We start from the raw sequence: 19,268 nt of genomic DNA, 5'->3' as shown, positions 1-19,268 counted from the left end.
CGACCAGGATGAACCCTATGAAAAGCACGGATCAAATCGGCAGCATGAACATCAGAGGCAATCACCCAAGAATTATCCTCCTGACCATAACCCTTCCACTTGACCAAATACTGGAGTTTCCGTCTGGAAACACGAGAATCCAAGATCTTCTCCACAACATACTCCAATTCACCCTCCACCAGCACCGGAGCAGGAGGCTCAAGCGAAGGAACAACAGGTACCTCATACTTCCGCAACAACGACCGATGGAACACATTATGAATAGCAAACGATGCCGGAAGATCCAAACGAAACGACACAGGGTTAAGAATTTCCAAGATCCTATAGGGACCGATGAACCGAGGCTTGAACTTAGGAGAAGAGACCTTCATAGGAACAAAACGAGAAGACAACCACACCAAGTCCCCAACAAGAAGTCGAGGACCCACGCGGCGACGGCGATTAGCAAACTGCTGAGCCCTCTCCTGGGACAACTTCAAATTGTCCACCACATGACTCCAAATCCGATGCAACCTATCCACCACCATGTCCACTCCAGGACAATCAGAAGGCTCCACCTGACCAGAGGAAAAACGAGGATGAAACCCCGAATTACAAAAGAAAGGAGAAACCAAGGTAGCAGAACTAGCCCGATTATTAAGGGCAAACTCGGCAAGCGGCAAAAAGGAAACCCAGTCATCTTGATCAGCAGAAACAAAACACCTTAAATAAGTTTCTAAAGTCTGATTAGTTTGTTCCGTCTGGCCATTCGTCTGGGGATGGAATGCAGACGAAAAGGACAAATCAATGCCCATCTTAGCACAGAACGTCCGCCAAAATCTAGACACAAACTGGGATCCCCTGTCAGAAACGATGTTCTCCGGAATGCCATGCAAACGGACCACGTTTTGAAAAAACAGAGGGACCAACTCAGAGGAGGAAGGTAACTTAGGCAAGGGTACCAGATGAACCATCTTAGAAAAGCGGTCACACACAACCCATATGACGGACATTTTTTGAGAGACAGGGAGATCCGAAATAAAGTCCATGGAAATGTGCGTCCAAGGTCTCTTCGGGATAGGCAAAGGTGACAACAATCCACTGGCCCGAGAACAGCAAGGCTTAGCCCGAGCGCAAACTCCACAAGACTGCACGAAAGAACGCACATCCCTCGACAAGGAAGGCCACCAAAAAGACCTGGCAACCAAGTCTCTAGTACCAAATTTTCCAGGATGACCTGCCAACACAGAAGAATGGACCTCGGAGATGACTCTACTGGTCCAATTATCCGGAACAAACAGTCTTTCAGGCGGACAACGATCAGGTTTATCCGCCTGAAACTCCTGCAAAGCACGTCGCAAGTCTGGGGAGACAGCCGACAAAATCACCCCATCCCTAAGGATACCAGTGGGCTCCGAATTTCCAGGGGAGTCAGGCACAAAACTCCTAGAAAGAGCATCCGCCTTCACATTCTTTGAACCTGGCAGGTACGAAACCACAAAATTGAAACGGGAGAAAAACAGTGACCAACGAGCCTGTCTAGGATTCAGACGCTTGGCAGACTCAAGGTACATCAGATTTTTGTGATCAGTCAAGACCACCACACGATGTCTAGCACCCTCAAGCCAATGAAGCCACTCCTCAAATGCCCACTTCATGGCCAAAAGCTCCCGATTACCAACATCATAATTCCGTTCAGCGGGCGAAAATTTTCTAGAAAAGAACGCACATGGCTTCATCACTGAGCCATCGGAGCTTCTCTGTGACAAAACCGCCCCCGCTCCGATCTCGGAAGCATCAACCTCAACCTGAAAAGGAAGCGACGTATCTTGCTGACGCAACACAGGAGCCGAAGAAAACCGGCGCTTAAGTTCCTGAAAGGCCTCCACAGCCGCAGAAGACCAATCAGTAACATCAGCACCCTTTTTAGTCAAATCCGTCAAAGGCTTAACAACACTAGAAAAATTAGTTATGAAGCGACGATAAAAATTAGCAAAGCCTAAGAACTTCTGTAGACTCTTAAGAGATGTAGGCTGCGTCCAGTCACAAATAGCCTGAACCTTGACGGGATCCATCTCAATAGTAGAAGGGGAAAAAATATACCCCAAAAAAGAAATCTTCTGGACTCCAAAGAGACATTTAGAACCTTTTACAAACAAAGAATTGGCCCGCAGAACCTGAAACACCTTCCTGACTTGCTGAACATGAGACTCCCAGTCATCAGAAAAAACCAAAACATCATCCAAATACACGATAATAAATTTATCCAGATATTCACGGAAAATATCGTGCATAAAAGACTGGAAGACAGAAGGAGCATTAGAAAGTCCAAAAGGCATCACCAAATACTCGAAATGGCCCTCAGGCGTATTAAATGCGGTTTTCCACTCATCACCCTGCCTTATCCGCACAAGATTATACGCACCCCGAAGATCAATCTTAGTGAACCATTTAGCCCCCTTAATGCGAGCGAACAAATCAGTCAACAATGGCAAAGGATACTGATATTTGACTGTAATCTTATTCAAAAGACGATAATCTATGCAAGGCCTCAAGGAACCATCCTTTTTGGCCACAAAAAAAAAAACCTGCTCCCAAAGGGGACGAAGATGGACGGATATGTCCCTTTTCCAAGGACTCCTTAACATAATTCCGCATAGCAGTATGCTCTGGCACTGACAGATTGAACAAACGACCTTTAGGGATTTTACTGCCAGGAATCAAATCTATAGCACAATCGCAATCCCTGTGAGGAGGAAGCGAACTGAGCTTAGGCTCCTCAAAAACCTCCCGATAATCAGACAGAAATACCGGAACCTCAGAAGGAGTAGATGAAGCGATAGAAATCGGAGATGCATCATCATGAACCCCCTGACATCCCCAGCTTAACACAGACATTGTTTTCCAGTCCAGGACTGGGTTATGAGTTTGTAACCATGGCAGACCAAGCACTAAGACATCATGTAAATTATACAGTACCAGGAAGCGAATCACCTCCTGATGAACGGGAGTCATACGCATGGTCAGTTGTGTCCAGTACTGAGGTTTATTCATAGCCAAAGGTGTAGAGTCAATTCCTTTCAAAGGAATAGGAACTTCCAGAGGTTCCAGACTAAACCCACAGCGATTGGCAAATGACCAATCCATAAGACTCAGGGCAGCGCCTGAATCCACATAGGCATCGACGGAAATGGATGATAATGAACAAATCAGCGTCACAGACAGAATGAACTTAGACTGTAAAGTACCAATGGCAACAGGCTTATCAACCTTTTTTGTGCGTTTAGAGCATGCTGATATAACATGAGCTGAATCACCACAATAAAAACACAATCCATTTTTCCGCCTATAATTTTGCCGTTCACTTCTGGACTGAATTCTATCACATTGCATTATCTCAGGTGCCTGTTCAGAAGACACCGCCAAATGGTGCACAGGTTTGCGCTCCCGTAAACGCCGATCAATCTGAATAGCCATAGTCATGGACTCATTCAGACCTGTAGGCGCCGGGAACCCCACCATAACATCTTTAATGGCCTCAGAAAGGCCATCTCTGAATTTTGCAGCCAGGGCGCACTCATTCCACTGAGTAAGCACCGACCATTTCCGAAATTTCTGACAATATATTTCTGCTTCATCTTGCCCCTGAGAGAGAGCCAATAAAGCTTTTTCAGCCTGAATCTCTAGGTTAGGTTCCTCATAGAGCAAACCCAATGCCAGAAAAAACGCATCCACATTGAGCAACGCAGGATCCCCTGGTGCCAATGCAAATGCCCAATTCTGAGGGTCACCCCGCAGGAAAGATACAACAATCTTGACCTGCTGAGCAGGGTCTCCAGAGGAGCGAGTTTTCAAGGAAAGAAACAACTTGCAATTGTTCCTAAAATTCAGAAAACTAGATCTATCTCCAGAAAAAAACTCTGGAATAGGAATTCTAGGTTCCGACATAGGCGTATGTACAACAAAATCTTGTATATTTTGAACCTTAGCAGCAAGATTATTCAGGCTGGAAGCCAAACTCTGGACGTCCATGATAAACAGCTGAGGTCAGAGCCATTCAAGGATTAAGAGGAGGAAAGAAGCAGCCAAGCTGCAATTAAGGCTAGGCAGCAAACACTGAGGCGGGGGAAAAAAAAAAAAAAACTTCCTCAGACTACTTTTCCTCCTACTTCAGCCAAAACGATGACCAATTTTTTTTTCTTTAGGCGGGCTATACTGTCATGATCCCAATGGCAGGGGATCACAAAAGGACAAGCACAAAAACAAAACAAGCTCTAGGGTGATGGAACCTGAGCTGACCGCGATCCTGAACCTAAACACACAACTAGCAGTAGCCGGGGAACGTGCCTACGATGATTCCTAGACGTCTCGCGCCAGCCGAAGGATTAACTTCCCCTATCAGAAGAAACACAGACCTCACTTGCCTCAGAGAAACACCCCACAGAAATAGCAGCCCCCCACATGTAATAACGGTGAAATGAGAGGAAAGCACATACGTAGTTATGAAAATAGAATCAGCAAAAATGAGGCCCGCTAAAGCTAGATAGCAGAGGATACAAAAGTGAACTGCGCGGTCAGCGAAAAACCCTTCAAAAAACCATCCTGACATTACTTGAACTCATGTGCCAACTCATGGAACATGAGGAGTAATTTCAGCCCACTAGAGCAACCAGCAGCAAGGAATCACATATCTGCAAGCTGGACTAAGACAAAAATAAAGCAAAACGTGGAACAGGAAAATCAAAACTTAGCTTGTCCTGAAGATAACAGACGCAGGGAGCAGAGGTGAAAAGACACGCTGATTACATTGATAGCTGGCGAGGAAATGACAAAAAAGCCAGGTTAAATAGGAAACTCCCATAACCTGATGGAACAGGTGGAGACCAGAGACCGCAGAGAACACAAGTCACCCAGTACAATCAGTAACCACCAGAGGGAGCCCAAAAACAGAACTCACAACAGCCGTCTAACAGGAAATTTTAGAGCACTTCATACTTCCCTCTGCCGACAAGCTTTTTGGTGATGGAAATTTCATTCTCCAGCAGGACTTGGCACCTGTCCACACTGCCAGAAGTAACGATACCTGGTTTGAAAACAACAGTATCACTGTGCTTGATTGGCCAGTAAACTCGCCTGACCTTAACCCCATAATCTATGGGATATTGTCAAGAGGAAGATGAGACACCAGACCCAACAATTTAGACGAGCTGAAGACTGCTATCTAAGCAACCTGGGCTTCCATAACACCTCAGCAGTGCCACAGGCTGATCACCTCCATTCCACACCACGTTGATTCAGTAACTGGTGCAAAAGGAGCCCCAACCAAGTATTGAGTGCATTTACTGAACATACATTTTAGTAGGCCAACATTTCGGATTTTAAAATCATTTTTCAAGCTGGTGTTATAAAGAATTCTAATTTACGGAGATAATGACTTTTGGGTTTTCATTGGCTGTAAGCCATAATCATCAACATTAATGGAAATAAACACTTGAAATAGATCACTCTGTTTGCAGTGACTCTATATGAGATTCACTTTTTGTATTGATTCTAGTTTTGTGAGAAACACATGTAAGTGATCATAAGAGTGACCAGCAAAGCATATGAATAAGTAAGTGGGAAGAAGCTGAATGAATAATTAGGGAACCTGTGGGATGAGGCAAAAAAGATAAGATGAGGAAAAGAACTCGCATGTATCGCCACCACTTTGTGGCTTCCTCAGGGATAAAAGTGGATCATGGTGTCTGGTTATGCCCCCTATATACAGATGCAAACAATAACATAAAAAATTGGGGTCTAGTATATGATATTTAATAACTCTTTCATAATTCTTTTTTCAACAATATTTATTGTTGAGATTGTACTTTCTAATATTTTGAGTATTTTGTTTTTCCTTGATTGTTATTTGTATTAGGTTTTGAAAGCTTTTAGATTTATGAATTATTTAGGTATTCTATGAACTGATACTTTATCAGGCAGATGAAGATTGGTGGTAGTGTTGTTCCAGACAAACCTCATTTGTGTATACACAGCCTATTGACTTTAAATATAAAATATAAATGTTGATATTTTTTTATAGGGTTGTATTTGTCTCCTTCATACTATTTGTAATAAAGATTTTTTTCATATGGTGCTCCCGATGCATTTGTAGACTTCCTTTCCATGATGTTCATGCTTAGAATCCAGGATGCAGCACTATTAACGTTCTCTAATGCACAGTAATGGCTGCATGTCTGAATTCAGATTAAGAGGAATTCCATCTTAGTGGCTTATCCTATTAATATGCCCTCGCTATTTCACGATTGCTAGGAGTCTTCTTGGAATCAAAGTGCAGCCCCGGCCAGTGGCGTGAGCTGAGGGCTCACGACCGGTGGACCTGAGCAGTAATGCACCGCTAACATCATAGAGAGTGAAGACGCTAAAGTTAGCGCGTTTCAAAAACTGCAGTTTTCTTCATCAGGGATGTTGCAGCCTGGATCGGGTGAACTTTAATAGCAGGATCAATCTACATAATTGATCTTGTGACTAACAGTTGCACAAAGCTTCTCCCACCGATAAAAGCCCTGTAAATGAGGAGGTGTTCTGCAAAGTAGATAGTTGGCTGTTTATTTGAAGTACTAATAAATGGATGCGCAAGTGAAGGATATAAGCCAGATCGGATCAACTCCTAGTTCCTGTCAGGCGGCATGGCCCATTTACATGTTTCTGCTGTCAGTACCATGCTCGGTAGTTTCTGTAATATGGTCCCGGTACATTTTGGTTTCCTTTCTAGTCTGATGTTTTGTATGCTTGCCAGTGGTGGTACAGTCATCTGGTGTCATTGTAACGATATTGTGTATGGAGTCCTATATATCTGACAACTAAGTACATTTTATATCTTTCATAATATGTTTATGTTCCAGGAAGAGATTGCCAAGTATGACAAGATCTGCGAAGAGTCGTATACACAGTCCAAAGACAAGAAAATACTTAACATTAAACATTGGTTGGACTCTCCGTGGCCTGGTAGGAGAAATTCTCCAGTGTGAATATAGGCTTAGGTGATATTTCACAGAACCGCAGTGCTGAATGTTTGCCGTGTTCCTTACAGGTTTTTTCACCTTAGAGGGTGAACCTAAAAGCATGACCTGTCCTCCCACTGGGATTCCTGAGGATATGCTTTCCCATATTGGAAACATAGCCAGTTCTGTGCCAGTGGACAACTTTAAGATTCATGCAGGTAAGCTGGCATCAAGAAATGCTCATATATGGTTTAACAATGTCCTTGGTTGTTTAAAAGTCTCCATTTTAGTATTGGAGCAGCATTGTTCTTCAGAACTCGAATTATCCATGTGAAGTGTTTTTAATTGAGTGATTATTGTTCTATGCACCTGCTGTTTGGAGAATGATTTAGAGCATGTGTGCACAGTGAGTATTTGCCCCAGAAGTTGCTGCATTTTCTAGGTATATTTTAGATTTTTTTTTTCTATTCTAAAGATTCAGTAACTGCCGATCCTTCACTTGCACTCCTTTTTAAAGGTACAGTAGTGTAATTCAGAGCTGCATTCCTAATTCTGTTGTTTATAAGTTGACAGCCTGTCGGTACACATTTCTAGAATAGTGAATGAATATAACACTGTGCTCTAACACATTATTGAAAAAAATGTTTTCTTTTACCACGTAGGATTAATGTGTAGTAATGCAACTAAAAATACATCACACATAGTCCTACTGTGTACAGACCCTAAACAAGCCAAGAAATGCTGGAAGATGACAAGTTGGGGGCTAGCAGAGCTGTGATTGGGCTGTAATACAGGCTGTAACTGGAGCGGTGTACAACGTATGCCATACATTGTACTGGTAAAGTTACTCCGCTCCTTTATGCAGATTGTATTTATTAAAAGATAATTTATTTGCATCCAATTTATCACAATATATCCAGTCCTGTGAATTTATATTAATTTCTCTTATCACGTTGTCCTATCTTTTTCTTATCTGTCTGCGTGTATCCTGTGATGTGCCACTTGACCTATCCCTGTACTTAGACGCTTTGTTTTTCTGTCCCGACTTGTAATGTCTTTCATATCTGTATATGCCACTAATACAGTGCCTACAGGTAGTATTCAACCCCCTGCAGATTTAGCAGGTTTACACATTTGGAATTAACTTGGCATTGTGACATTTGGACTGTAGATCAGCCTGGAAGTGTGAAATGCACTGCAGCAAAAAAGAATGTTATTTCTTTGTTTATTTTTTTTTTTAAATTGTGAAAAGTCTTTTCAGAGGGTCATTTATTATTAAACCCCTCAACCCACCAGAATTCTGTTTGGTTCCCCTAAAGTATTAAGAAGTAGTTCAGGCACAAAGAACAATGAGCTTCACATGTTTGGATTAATTATCTCTTTTTCCAGCCTTTTCTGACTATTTAAGACCCTCCCCAAACTTGTGAACAGCACTCATACATGGTCAACATGGGAAAGACAAAGGAGCATTCCAAGGCCATCAGAGACAAGATCGTGGAGGGTCACAAGGCTGGCACGGGGTACAAAACCCTTTCCAAGGAGTTGGGCCTACCTGTCTCCACTGTTGGGAGCATCATCCGGAAGTGGAAGGCTTATGGAACTACTGTTAGCCTTCCACGGCCTGGACAGCCTTTGAAAGTTTCCTCCCGTGCCGAGGCCAGGCTTGTCCGAAGAGTCAAGGCTAACCCAAGGACAACAAGGAAGGAGCTCCGGGAAGATCTCATGGCAGTGGGGACATTGGTTTCAGTCAATACCATAAGTAACATACTCCACCGCAATGGTCTCCGTTCCAGACGAGCCCGTAAGGTACCTTTACTTTCAAAGCGTCATGTCAAGGCTCGTCTACAGTTTGCTCATGATCACTTGGAGGACTCTGAGACTGACTGGTTCAAGGTTCTCTGGTCTGATGAGACCAAGATCGAGATCTTTGGTGCCAACCACACACGTGACGTTTGGAGACTGGATGGCACTGCATACGACCCCAAGAATACCATCCCTACAGTCAAGCATGGTGGTGGCAGCATCATGCTGTGGGGCTGTTTCTCAGCCAAGGGGCCTGGCCATCTGGTCCGCATCCATGGGAAGATGGATAGCACGGCCTACCTGGAGATTTTGGCCAAGAACCTCCGCTCCTCCATCAAGGATCTTAAGATGGGTCGTCATTTCATCTTTCAACCAGACAACGACCCAAAGCACACAGCCAAGAAAACCAAGGCCTGGTTCAAGAGGCAAAAAATCAAGGTGTTGCAGTGGCCTAGTCAGTCTCCTGACCTTAACCCAATTGAAAACTTGTGGAAGGAGCTCAAGATTAAAGTCCACATGAGACACCCAAAGAACCTAGATAACTTGGAGAAGATCTGCATGGAGGAGTGGGCCAAGATAACTCCAGAGACCTGTGCCGGCCTGATCAGGTCTTATAAAAGACGATTATTAGCTATAATTGCAAACAAAGGTTATTCCACAAAATATTAAACCTAGGGGTTGACTATTAATTGACCCACACTTTTATGTTTAAAATTTATAAAAATTTAACTGAGCAACAAAACTTTTTGGTTTGTAAGATTTATGCATCTGTTAATAAATCCTGCTCTTGTTTGAAGTTTGAAGGCTCTAACTTATTTGCATCTTATTAAACCTGCTAAATCTGCAGGGGGTTGAATACTACTTGTAGGCACTGTATCTCATATCTAGGTAATCTATTCTGAAAAGGCAAAAACTGCTGTAAAAACACCTCTGAAATAGTTTTCTACAAATATATTAAGTTTCAGAATTTTACAATCACAACCCACTTTATGGATAACAGTGCTTATTATCTCCGCTGTCTCCATTTCCTGTTATGATCAGCTGTCATTATCTTGCTAATCATTTAAAGGGAACCTGTCACCTGAATTTGGCGGGACTGGTTTTGTGTCATATGGGCGGAGTTTTCGGGTGTTTGATTCACCCTTTCCTTACCTGCTGGCTGCATGCTGGCTGCACTATTGGATTGAAGTTCATTCTCTGTCCTCCGTAGTACATGCCTGCACAATGTAATCTTACCTTGCACAGGCGTGTACTATGGAGGACAGAGAATGAACTTCAGTCCAATATTTCGGCCAGCATGCAGCCAGCAGGTAAGGAAAGGGTGAATCAAACACCCGAAAATTCCGCCCATATGACCCAAAACTGGTCCCGCCAAATTCAGGTGACAGGTTCCCTTTAATTAATAGAGATGCCTCTGCTCAGTTTACACCGTTTCTGGAGCTCATTTGTCCACATTGCTGCTAGTATCGGCCTATGGTGTGCTCTTCAATGGCTTGTGTTAATACAACATAAATATTTAAAAATGTTTTAAATTATATTTAATTAACCTATATACTCACGTATAAGCCTAGTTTTTCAGCACATTTTTTTGTGTGCTGACGATGCCCCCTTCGGCTTATACTCGAGTGAGGTGTCCAGGAGATGGGGGTTGGGGGGGCGACCGGCCACGGTGGAGCAGCGGGTCACAGGAGGCAGGAGATGGCTGTTGTAGTTAAAGCCTGTGCCCGCTGCTAAAGAGAAATGAAAATTCACTGCGCTGGCAGTGAATATTCATTTCTCTGTAATAGCGCGCACAGTGTCAGCCACAGCAGCCAGCATCTGAAACTGCCGGGCGGTCACGTGGAGAAAGGTGAATATTCATTTCTCTTAAGTGGTGGGCACACGTGACTGCATGGCGGCTGGCCTTGTGCGCGCTATTTAATAGCAAAGAATAGCATGCATACAAGGATAGGGATGGGACCATGCATACCAGGATAGAGATGGGACCATGCATACCAGGATAGGGATGGGACCATGCACACCAGGATAGGGATGGGGCCATGCATACCAGGATAGGGATGGGACCATGCATACCAGGATAGGGATGGGACCATGCATACCAGGATAGGGATGGGACCATGCATGCCAGGATAGGGATGGGTCCATGCATACCAGGATAGGGATGGGACCATGCACACCAGGATAGGGATGGGACCATGCATGCCAGGATAGGGATGGGTCCATGCATACCAGGATAGGGATGGGACCATGCACACCAGGATAGGGATGGGGCCATGCATACCAGGATATGGATGGGACCATGCATACCAGGATAGGGATGGGACCATGCATGCCAGGATAGGGATGGGTCCATGCATACCAGGATAGGGATGGGACCATGCACACCAGGGTAGGGATGGGACCATGCATACCAGGATAGGGATGGGACCATACATACCAGGATAGGGATGGGACCATGCACGCCAGGATAGGGATGGGACCATGCACGCCAGGATAGGGATGGGACCATGCACACCAGGATAGGGATGGGACCATGCATACCAGGATAGGGATTGGACCATGCATACCAGAATAGGGATTGGACCATGCATACCATAATAGGGATGGGACCATGCATACCATCATAGGGATGGGACCATGCATACCAGGATAGGGTTGGGACCATGCATACCAGGATAGGGATGGGACCATGCATGCCAGGATAGGGATGGGACCATGCACGCCAGGATAGGGATGGGACCATGCATGCCAGGATAGGGATGGGACCATGCATACCAGGATAGGGATGGGACTATGCATACCAGGATAGGGATGGGACCATGCATACCAGGATAGGGATTGGACCATGCATACCAGGATAGGGATGGGACCATGCATACCAGGATAGGGATGGGACCATGCACACCAGCATTGGGATGGGACCATGCATACCAGGATAGGGATGGGACCATGCACACCTGGATAGGGATGAGGAGCCATGCATATCAGAATGGGGATGAGGAGGCCATGCATATCAGAATGGGGATGAGGAGGCCATGCATATCAGAATGGGGATGAGGGGGCCATGCATATCAGAATGGGGATGAGGGGGCCATGCATATCAGAATGGGGATGAGGGGGCCATGCATATCAGAATGGGGATGAGGGGGCCATGCATACCAGGATGGGGATGAGGAGGCCATGCATACCAGGATGGGGATGAGGAGGCCATGCATATCAGAATGGGGATGAGGAGGCCATGCATACCAGGATGGGGATGAGGAGGCCATGCATATCAGAATGGGGATGAGGAGGCCATGCATACCAGGATGGGGATGAGGAGGCCATGCATACCAGGATGGGGATGAGGAGGCCATGCATATCAGAATGGGGATGAGGAGGCCATGCATATCAGAATGGGGATGAGGAGGCCATGCATATCAGAATGGGGATGAGGAGGCCATGCATATCAGAATGGGGATGAGGGGGTTATGCATATCAGAATGGGGATGAGGGGGTTATGCATATGAGAATGGGGATGAGGAGGCCATGCATATCAGAATGGGGATGAGGAGGCCATGCATATCAGAATGGGGATGAGGGGGTTATGCATATCAGAATGGGGATGAGGAGCCGTGCATATCAGGATGAGGGAGCAATGCGCACCAGGCTTCTACTCGAGTCACTAAGTTTTCCCAGTTTTTTGTGGTAAAATTAGGTGCCTCGGCTTATTCTCAGGTCAACTTATACTCAAGTATATACAATATGTTTTATGTGCTAAATACACAATAATGGTCAAATGTTTACCTGCTCATGCCTTGTTCTTATTGATATGTGCAAATTTAGAATTAAGTCAGCAACTTTGTAAAGTAATATGTATGGAAACAAGGAGTAAAGAAACACATGTGAAACAATTCAGAATATGTATTAAATATGTATTAAACCTTAGACTCTTTAGTGTGCCCCATTTGACTCTTACGGTAGCTGTACGTCCCCTTCGCATTCTGTCAAGCAGCTTCATTTGTTTGTTACCTGGAATGGCTTCTAACAGCCTTGAACAATTTCCCGGAGGTGCTGAACATTTGGCTGATATGCTTTCCCTCGGAGTTCCCACACAATCTGTTTGGTGATTTGTGTAGGCATTGTCATCTGACACAGCCTCCATTTGTCTCCTTGTTGTTCACAGAACCTTTACACAACCTGGAGTTGTGTAAAGGTACCGTCACACTAAGCGACGCTGCAGCGATACCGACAACGATCCGGATCGCTGCAGCGTCGCTGTTTGGTCGCTGGAGAGCTGTCACACAGACAGCTCTCCTGCGACCAACGATCCCGAGGTCCCCGGTAACCAGGGTAAATATCGGGTTACTAAGCGCAAGGCCGCACTTAGTAACCCGAAGTTTACCCTGGTTACCATCGTTAAAGTAAAAAAAACAACCACCGGGCAGCCGGAAAGCAGAGCGGTGACGTCACCGCTCTGCTTTCCGGCCACTGTGCTCACAGCCAGAGCAGAGAAGCAGAGCGCCGGGGACAGACAGCGGTAGGTAAGTATGTAGTGGTTGTTTTTTTTACTTTAACGATGGTAACCAGGGTAAACATCGGGTTACTAAGCGCGGCCCTGCGCTTAGTAACCCGATGTTTACCCTGGTTACCAGCGAAGACATCGCTGAATCGGCGTCACACACGCCGATTCAGCGATGTCAGCGGGAGATCCAGCGACGAAACAAAGTTCTGGACTTTCTTCCCCGACCAGCGATATCACAGCAGGGGCCTGATCGCTGCTGCCTGTCACACTGGACGATATCGCTAGCCAGGACGCTGCAACGTCACGGATCGCTAGCGATATCGTCTATTGTGACGGTACCTTTAGGCTACGTTCACATTTGCGTTGTGCGGTGCTGCGTTGGCGACGCAACGCACAATGCAAACAAGAACGCATGCAAAATGCATAGTTTTGCGATGCATGCGTCCTTTTTTTGCTGGATTTTGGACGCAAAAAAATGCATCTTGCTGCGTCCTCTGCGCCCCAACGCTTGTGGCAAAAAAGACGCATGCATCGCAAAACGCATGCAAACGCATGTCCATGCGCCCCCATGCTAAATATAGGGGCGCATGGCGCATGCGTCGCCGCGGCTGCGCCCGACGCAGCCCGGCAGAACGCAAATGTGAACGTAGCCTTAAGGGTGTTTGTCTTGTTGCAACACAAATGATGGTCCCATTAGGTGCAAACTTAATGAGATGTCATTGCAAAGTGCTGTGGTAGCCATGCTGGGTAAAAGTGGTTTGAATTTGGAATATATTGTCAACAGTGTCACCAGTAATGCAATCACATCTCTCCCACCATGATTTTCTGTGGGTGCCACACATATAGAAACCATCCGCTCACCTTTTCTCCCAAAGACACAGCAGTTTGTACCAAAAATCCCCAAAGTTTGACTTCTTAGAGCCCAGTACAGAGTTCTGCTGATCTAATGTCCAGTCCTTGTTGCTTGGCCCAAATAAGCCTCCTCTTCTTGTTTGCAGCCTTTTAGTAGTGATGATTTTGCAGCAATTTTAACCATTAATGCCTGCTTCTGTCTCCTCTGGGCAGTTAATGTTGAGATGTGCCTGCTTGTTGATATCTGTTCATCCTTTATGAGGGCTGTCCACTGAGGTGCTAGCAATTTGAGGTTTGAGGCTGGTATCTCTGGTGAACTTATCCTCTGCAGCAGAGATAATTCTTGGTCTTTCCTTCCTGGGATGGTCCTCCAGACACAGTTTCATCTTTGGCAATTATTGGGTTTTCATGACTTTACTTGAGATTATGGTACGTTCCAGGATTATTATTTTTTTTTTGACTGACCTTCATATCTTAAAGTAATGATTGAATATTTCCCTTTACTTAGTTGAGTAGTACTTGCCATTTTCTGGCTTAGAACAGTTTGAAAAAGGCTCAGCACTTTATGGAACTGTGCAATAACACTGAAATTCCAAATGTCTGAGGCATCAGTCATTCGCCTCCAGATATATCTTTATTGGTCATAGCATACACATGATAAACAATAATAAAAGCAACGTTTTGGCTCCATATGGCCTTTTTCAATTAACACATATATCTTTTTTTTTTATGAAAAAAGGCCCGATGTGACTGAAATGTCTCCTTTGCTTTTTATCATGTAAATGCTGTGACCAGTACAGATGTTTGTGGAGGAGAACATGTTGTACCTTGGATATTTTGGAAGTTTAGTGATTTGGCAACATCGTGGGGCCTTACACCAAGACTGCATGTACCATGAAATGGTGTACAGGATCGCTTAATTATAAACTGTGTGCTAACACTGCCTCTGCAAAAGACGTGATGGTCGCAAACTCTTTCTGAAGGCTGGCGATTCCACAAATGAACTCTTGACAGAGCATACCTGTTTGTTGGAAGCCATTCTTGGTGACGACCCGAGGAAGCTGCTTGAGAGAATGCCAAAGTGGGGTGTAAAGCAGTTATCAGAGTGGAAAGGGGGCGTTGAGGAATCTTTTTTACACAACCTCTGGTGTGTTTCACACGTGTTTCTTTACTCCTTGTTACAAACTTGTCTGGTGCTGTAAATGCTATAGATTATTTTCAAATTTTCTTATAAATGATTCTATTCTCTTCTCATTGGGCATGTGATAAATGTTTGGTTGGAACATAGATTAATACATATTTTTAGATTTAAAAAATACATTCTGATTCAATTGTTGTAAATACGCAAAAAAATCTGTGTAATAAAAAGCTACCGTCACGTTTTATCAGGGATGTCCTGAGGCTTCTGAAATAGACTGGAAATCACCATACATGTTTATTTAATGGAGTGTTCCCTTTTTGTTATTACCGTAATTAAACGTGTAAGTTTTGTGAACGTTTTAACAGCCGTGGCCTTTTGCTAGTGATGAGGTATAATTTCTATGTCTCTCTTGGTGTTGAACACCACATTTGAGGTTTATTATAAATGAAGTTGCCAGTAATATCAATTTGTGGTCCAGCTTCCTCTGCATAGTCTTGCTTCTTTCATCCAGATCGGCAAATCCTTACACTTCACTTTAATTCTGGATCACAATCATTTATTGTCAGGGTCACTAAACCTGTAACCATACATTAACAACAATGCCCTCTCCCCAAAACATTTTGTAGCACTTTTTTTTATCTACAAAGTTCAACTTTTAATCCTTGGTCAATATAAAGAAAACTTTCTAAAATAGTTAGAGATCTTTTGAACCCTAAATATTTTTGCAATAAAGACAGCTCAGCGATCAGCTGGTAGTCACTCAGAAACCACTGATATTTTTGTCATTTTTGCTTTGACTCACAAAGGGTGTTTTGAGTAGCAACCCTGTTGTGAATTCTGTGGCCAAGCTCCCTCCTGTGGTCGTGAGTGGTACTTCGGCTGGTTCTGTCTATGAGCTTCCTTTGGTGGATGAGAGTGGTACTGCGGCTTCTGAGTTTCCTTCCTCAGGTGATGAGGTTAAGTCGTTAGGTGCTGCTCTATTTAACTCCACCTGGTGCTTTGATCCTGGCCTCCAGTCAATGTTCTAGTATTGGTCTTGCTTCCTCCTGGATCGTTCCTGTGGCCTTTCTATCCTGCATAAGCTAAGTTCTGCTTGTGTTACTTTTGTTTGCTATTTTTTCTGTCCAGCTTGCTATATTGGTTTTTCTTGCTTGCTGGAAGCTCTGAGACGCAGAGGGAGCACCTCCGTACCGTTAGTCGGTGCGGAGGGTCTTTTTGCCCCTCTGCGTGGTTGTTTGTAGGGTTTTGTGTTGACCGCAAAGCTATCTTTCCTATCCTCGGTCTATTCAGTAAGTCGGGCCTCACTTTGCTAAATCTATTTCATCTCTGTGTTTGTATTTCATCTTTACTCACAGTCATTATATGTGGGGGGCTGCCTTTTCCTTTGGAGAATTTCTCTGAGGCAAGGTAGGCTTATTTTTCTATCTTCAGGGCTAGTTAGTTTCTCAGGCTGTGCCGAGTTGCATAGGGAGCGTTAGGCGCAATCCACGGCTACCTCTAGTGTGGTGTGATAGGATTAGGGATTGCGGTCAGCAGAGTTTCCACGTCTCAGAGCTCGTCCTATGTTTTTGGTAAATGTCAGGTCACTTTGTGTGCTCTGAACTTCAAGGTCCATTGTGGTTCTGAATTACCTGTTCATAACAGTACTGGAGGACCAAAGTACTAATGCTTCTCAATAGAGGGAAAAGATAAGTTCTGAGACCATTTTTTTTTTTTTTTGCACTGTGTTCAGTCTTTCTTTTCCCATTTACATCAGGGTGGTTCAGAACACAGGTGTGGACATGGACATTCAGGGTCTGTCCTCTTTGATGGATAATCTCACTATAAGAGTACAGAACATTCAAGATTTAGTGGTTCAGAATCCTATGTTAGAACCTAAAATTCCTATTCCTGAGTTATTTTCTGGAGATAGAGCTAAGTTTTTGAATTTTAAAAATAATTGTAAACTATTTCTGACTTTGAAACCCCGCTCCTCTGGTGACCCAGTTCAACAAGTTAAGATCATTATTTCTTATTTACATGGCGACCCTCAAGACTGGGCATTTTCCCTTGCGCCAGGAGATCCTGCATTATGTAATATTGATGCGTTTTTTCTGGCGCTCGGATTGCTGTACGACGAACCTAATTCAGTGGATCAGGCAGAGAAAAATTTGCTGGCTCTGTGTCAGGGTCAGGATGAGATAGAGATTTATTGTCAGAAGTTTAGAAAGTGGTCCGTGCTCACTCAATGGAATGAATGTGCGCTGGCAGCTATTTTCAGAAAGGGTCTCTCTGAAGCCCTAAAGGATGTCATGGTGGGATTTCCTATGCCTGCTGGTCTAAATGAGTCTATGTCTTTGGCCATTCAGATCGGTCGACGCTTGCGTGAGTGTAAATCTGTGCACCATTTGGCGGTATTATCTGAGCATAAACCTGAGCCTATGCAGTGCGATAGGACTTTGGCCAGAGCTGAAAGGCAAGAACACAGACGTCAGAATGGGCAGTGTTTCTACTGTGGTGATTCCACTCATGCTATCTCCGATTGTCCTAAGCGCACTAAGCGGTTCGCTAGGTCCGCCACCATTGGTACGGTACAGTCGAAATTTCTTTTGTCCGTTACTTTGATCTGCTTTTTGTCTTCCTATTCTGTCATGGCATTTGTGGATTCAGGCGCTGCCCTGAATTTGATGGACTTGGAGTTTGCTAGGCGCTGTGGGTTTGTCTTGGAGCCCTTGCAGTGTCTTATTCCATTGAGAGGAATTGATGCTACGCCTTTGGCCAAGAATAAGCCTCAGTATTGGACCCAGCTGACCATGTGCATGGCTCCTGCGCACCAGGAGGATATTCGCTTTCTGGTGTTGCATAATCTGCATGATGTGGTCGTGTTTGGGTTGCCATGGCTACAAGTCCATAACCCAGTATTAGATTGGAAATCAATGTCTGTGTCCAGCTGGGGTTGTCAGGGGGTACATGGTGATGTTCCATTTCTGTCTATCTCATCATCCACCCCTTCTGAGGTCCCAGAGTTCTTGTCTGATTACCGGGATGTATTCGATGAGCCCAAGTCCAATGCCCTACCTCCGCATAGGGATTGTGATTGTGCTATCGATTTGATTCCTGGTAGTAAGTTTCCTAAGGGTCGACTGTTTAATTTATCTGTACCTGAGCACGCCGCTATGCGGAGTTACGTGAAGGAGTCTTTGGAGAAGGGTCATATTCGCCCGTCATCGTCGCCATTGGGAGCAGGGTTCTTTTTTGTGGCCAAGAAGGATGGTTCGCTGAGACCTTGTATTGATTACCGCCTTCTAAATAAAATTACGGTCAAATTTCAGTACCCCTTGCCGCTGCTGTCTGATTTGTTTGCTCGGATTAAGGGGGCTAGTTGGTTCACCAAGATAGATCTTCGTGGTGCGTATAATCTTGTGCGTATTAAACGGGGCGATGAATGGAAAACAGCATTTAATACGCCCGAAGGCCATTTTGAGTACCTGGTTATGCCATTCGGGCTTTCTAATACTCCATCAGTGTTTCAGTCCTTTATGCATGACATCTTCCGAGAGTACCTGGATAAATTCCTGATTGTATACTTGGATGATATTTTGGTCTTCTCGGATGATTGGGAGTCTCATGTGAAGCAGGTCAGAATGGTGTTCCAGGTCCTGCGTGCTAATTCTTTGTTTGTGAAGGGGTCAAAGTGTCTCTTTGGTGTTCAGAAGGTTTCATTTTTGGGGTTCATTTTTTCTCCTTATACTATCGAGATGGACCTTGTTTAAGTTCAGGCCATTTATGATTGGACTCAGCCAACATCCCTGAAGAGTCTGCAGAAGTTCCTGGGCTTTGCTAATTTTTATCGTCGCTTCATCAATAATTTTTCTAGTATTGCTAAACCGTTGACTGATTTAACCAAGAAGGGTGCTGATGTGGTCAATTGGTCTTCTGCTGCTGTGGAAGCTTTTCAGGAGTTGAAGCGTCGTTTTTCTTCTGCCCCTGTGTTGTGCCAACCAGATGT

The 19,268-nt window shown here is 44.5% G+C and overlaps 1 protein-coding gene across 3 annotated transcripts in view; it reads left to right on the top strand.

Moving 5' to 3' along the window:
* OGDHL (oxoglutarate dehydrogenase L) overlaps positions 1-19,268 on the top strand; it is a 129,777-nt gene that overhangs the window by 72,635 nt on the left and 37,874 nt on the right. For all 3 annotated transcript variants that reach the window (XM_069753145.1, XM_069753147.1, XM_069753146.1), the window contains exons 13-14: positions 6,882-6,984; positions 7,070-7,198. In XM_069753145.1, the coding sequence (XP_069609246.1) occupies positions 6,882-6,984; positions 7,070-7,198 (232 nt within the window). The remainder of the gene's footprint in view (positions 1-6,881; positions 6,985-7,069; positions 7,199-19,268) is intronic.

The sequence above is a fragment of the Ranitomeya imitator genome, chromosome 2 (genome assembly GCF_032444005.1).
Source record: "Ranitomeya imitator isolate aRanImi1 chromosome 2, aRanImi1.pri, whole genome shotgun sequence".
In the NCBI taxonomy this organism is placed as follows: domain Eukaryota; kingdom Metazoa; phylum Chordata; class Amphibia; order Anura; family Dendrobatidae; genus Ranitomeya; species Ranitomeya imitator.
The sequence above is the reverse complement of the archived record's forward strand: the minus strand, read 5'-3'. Positions and strand labels throughout refer to the sequence as shown.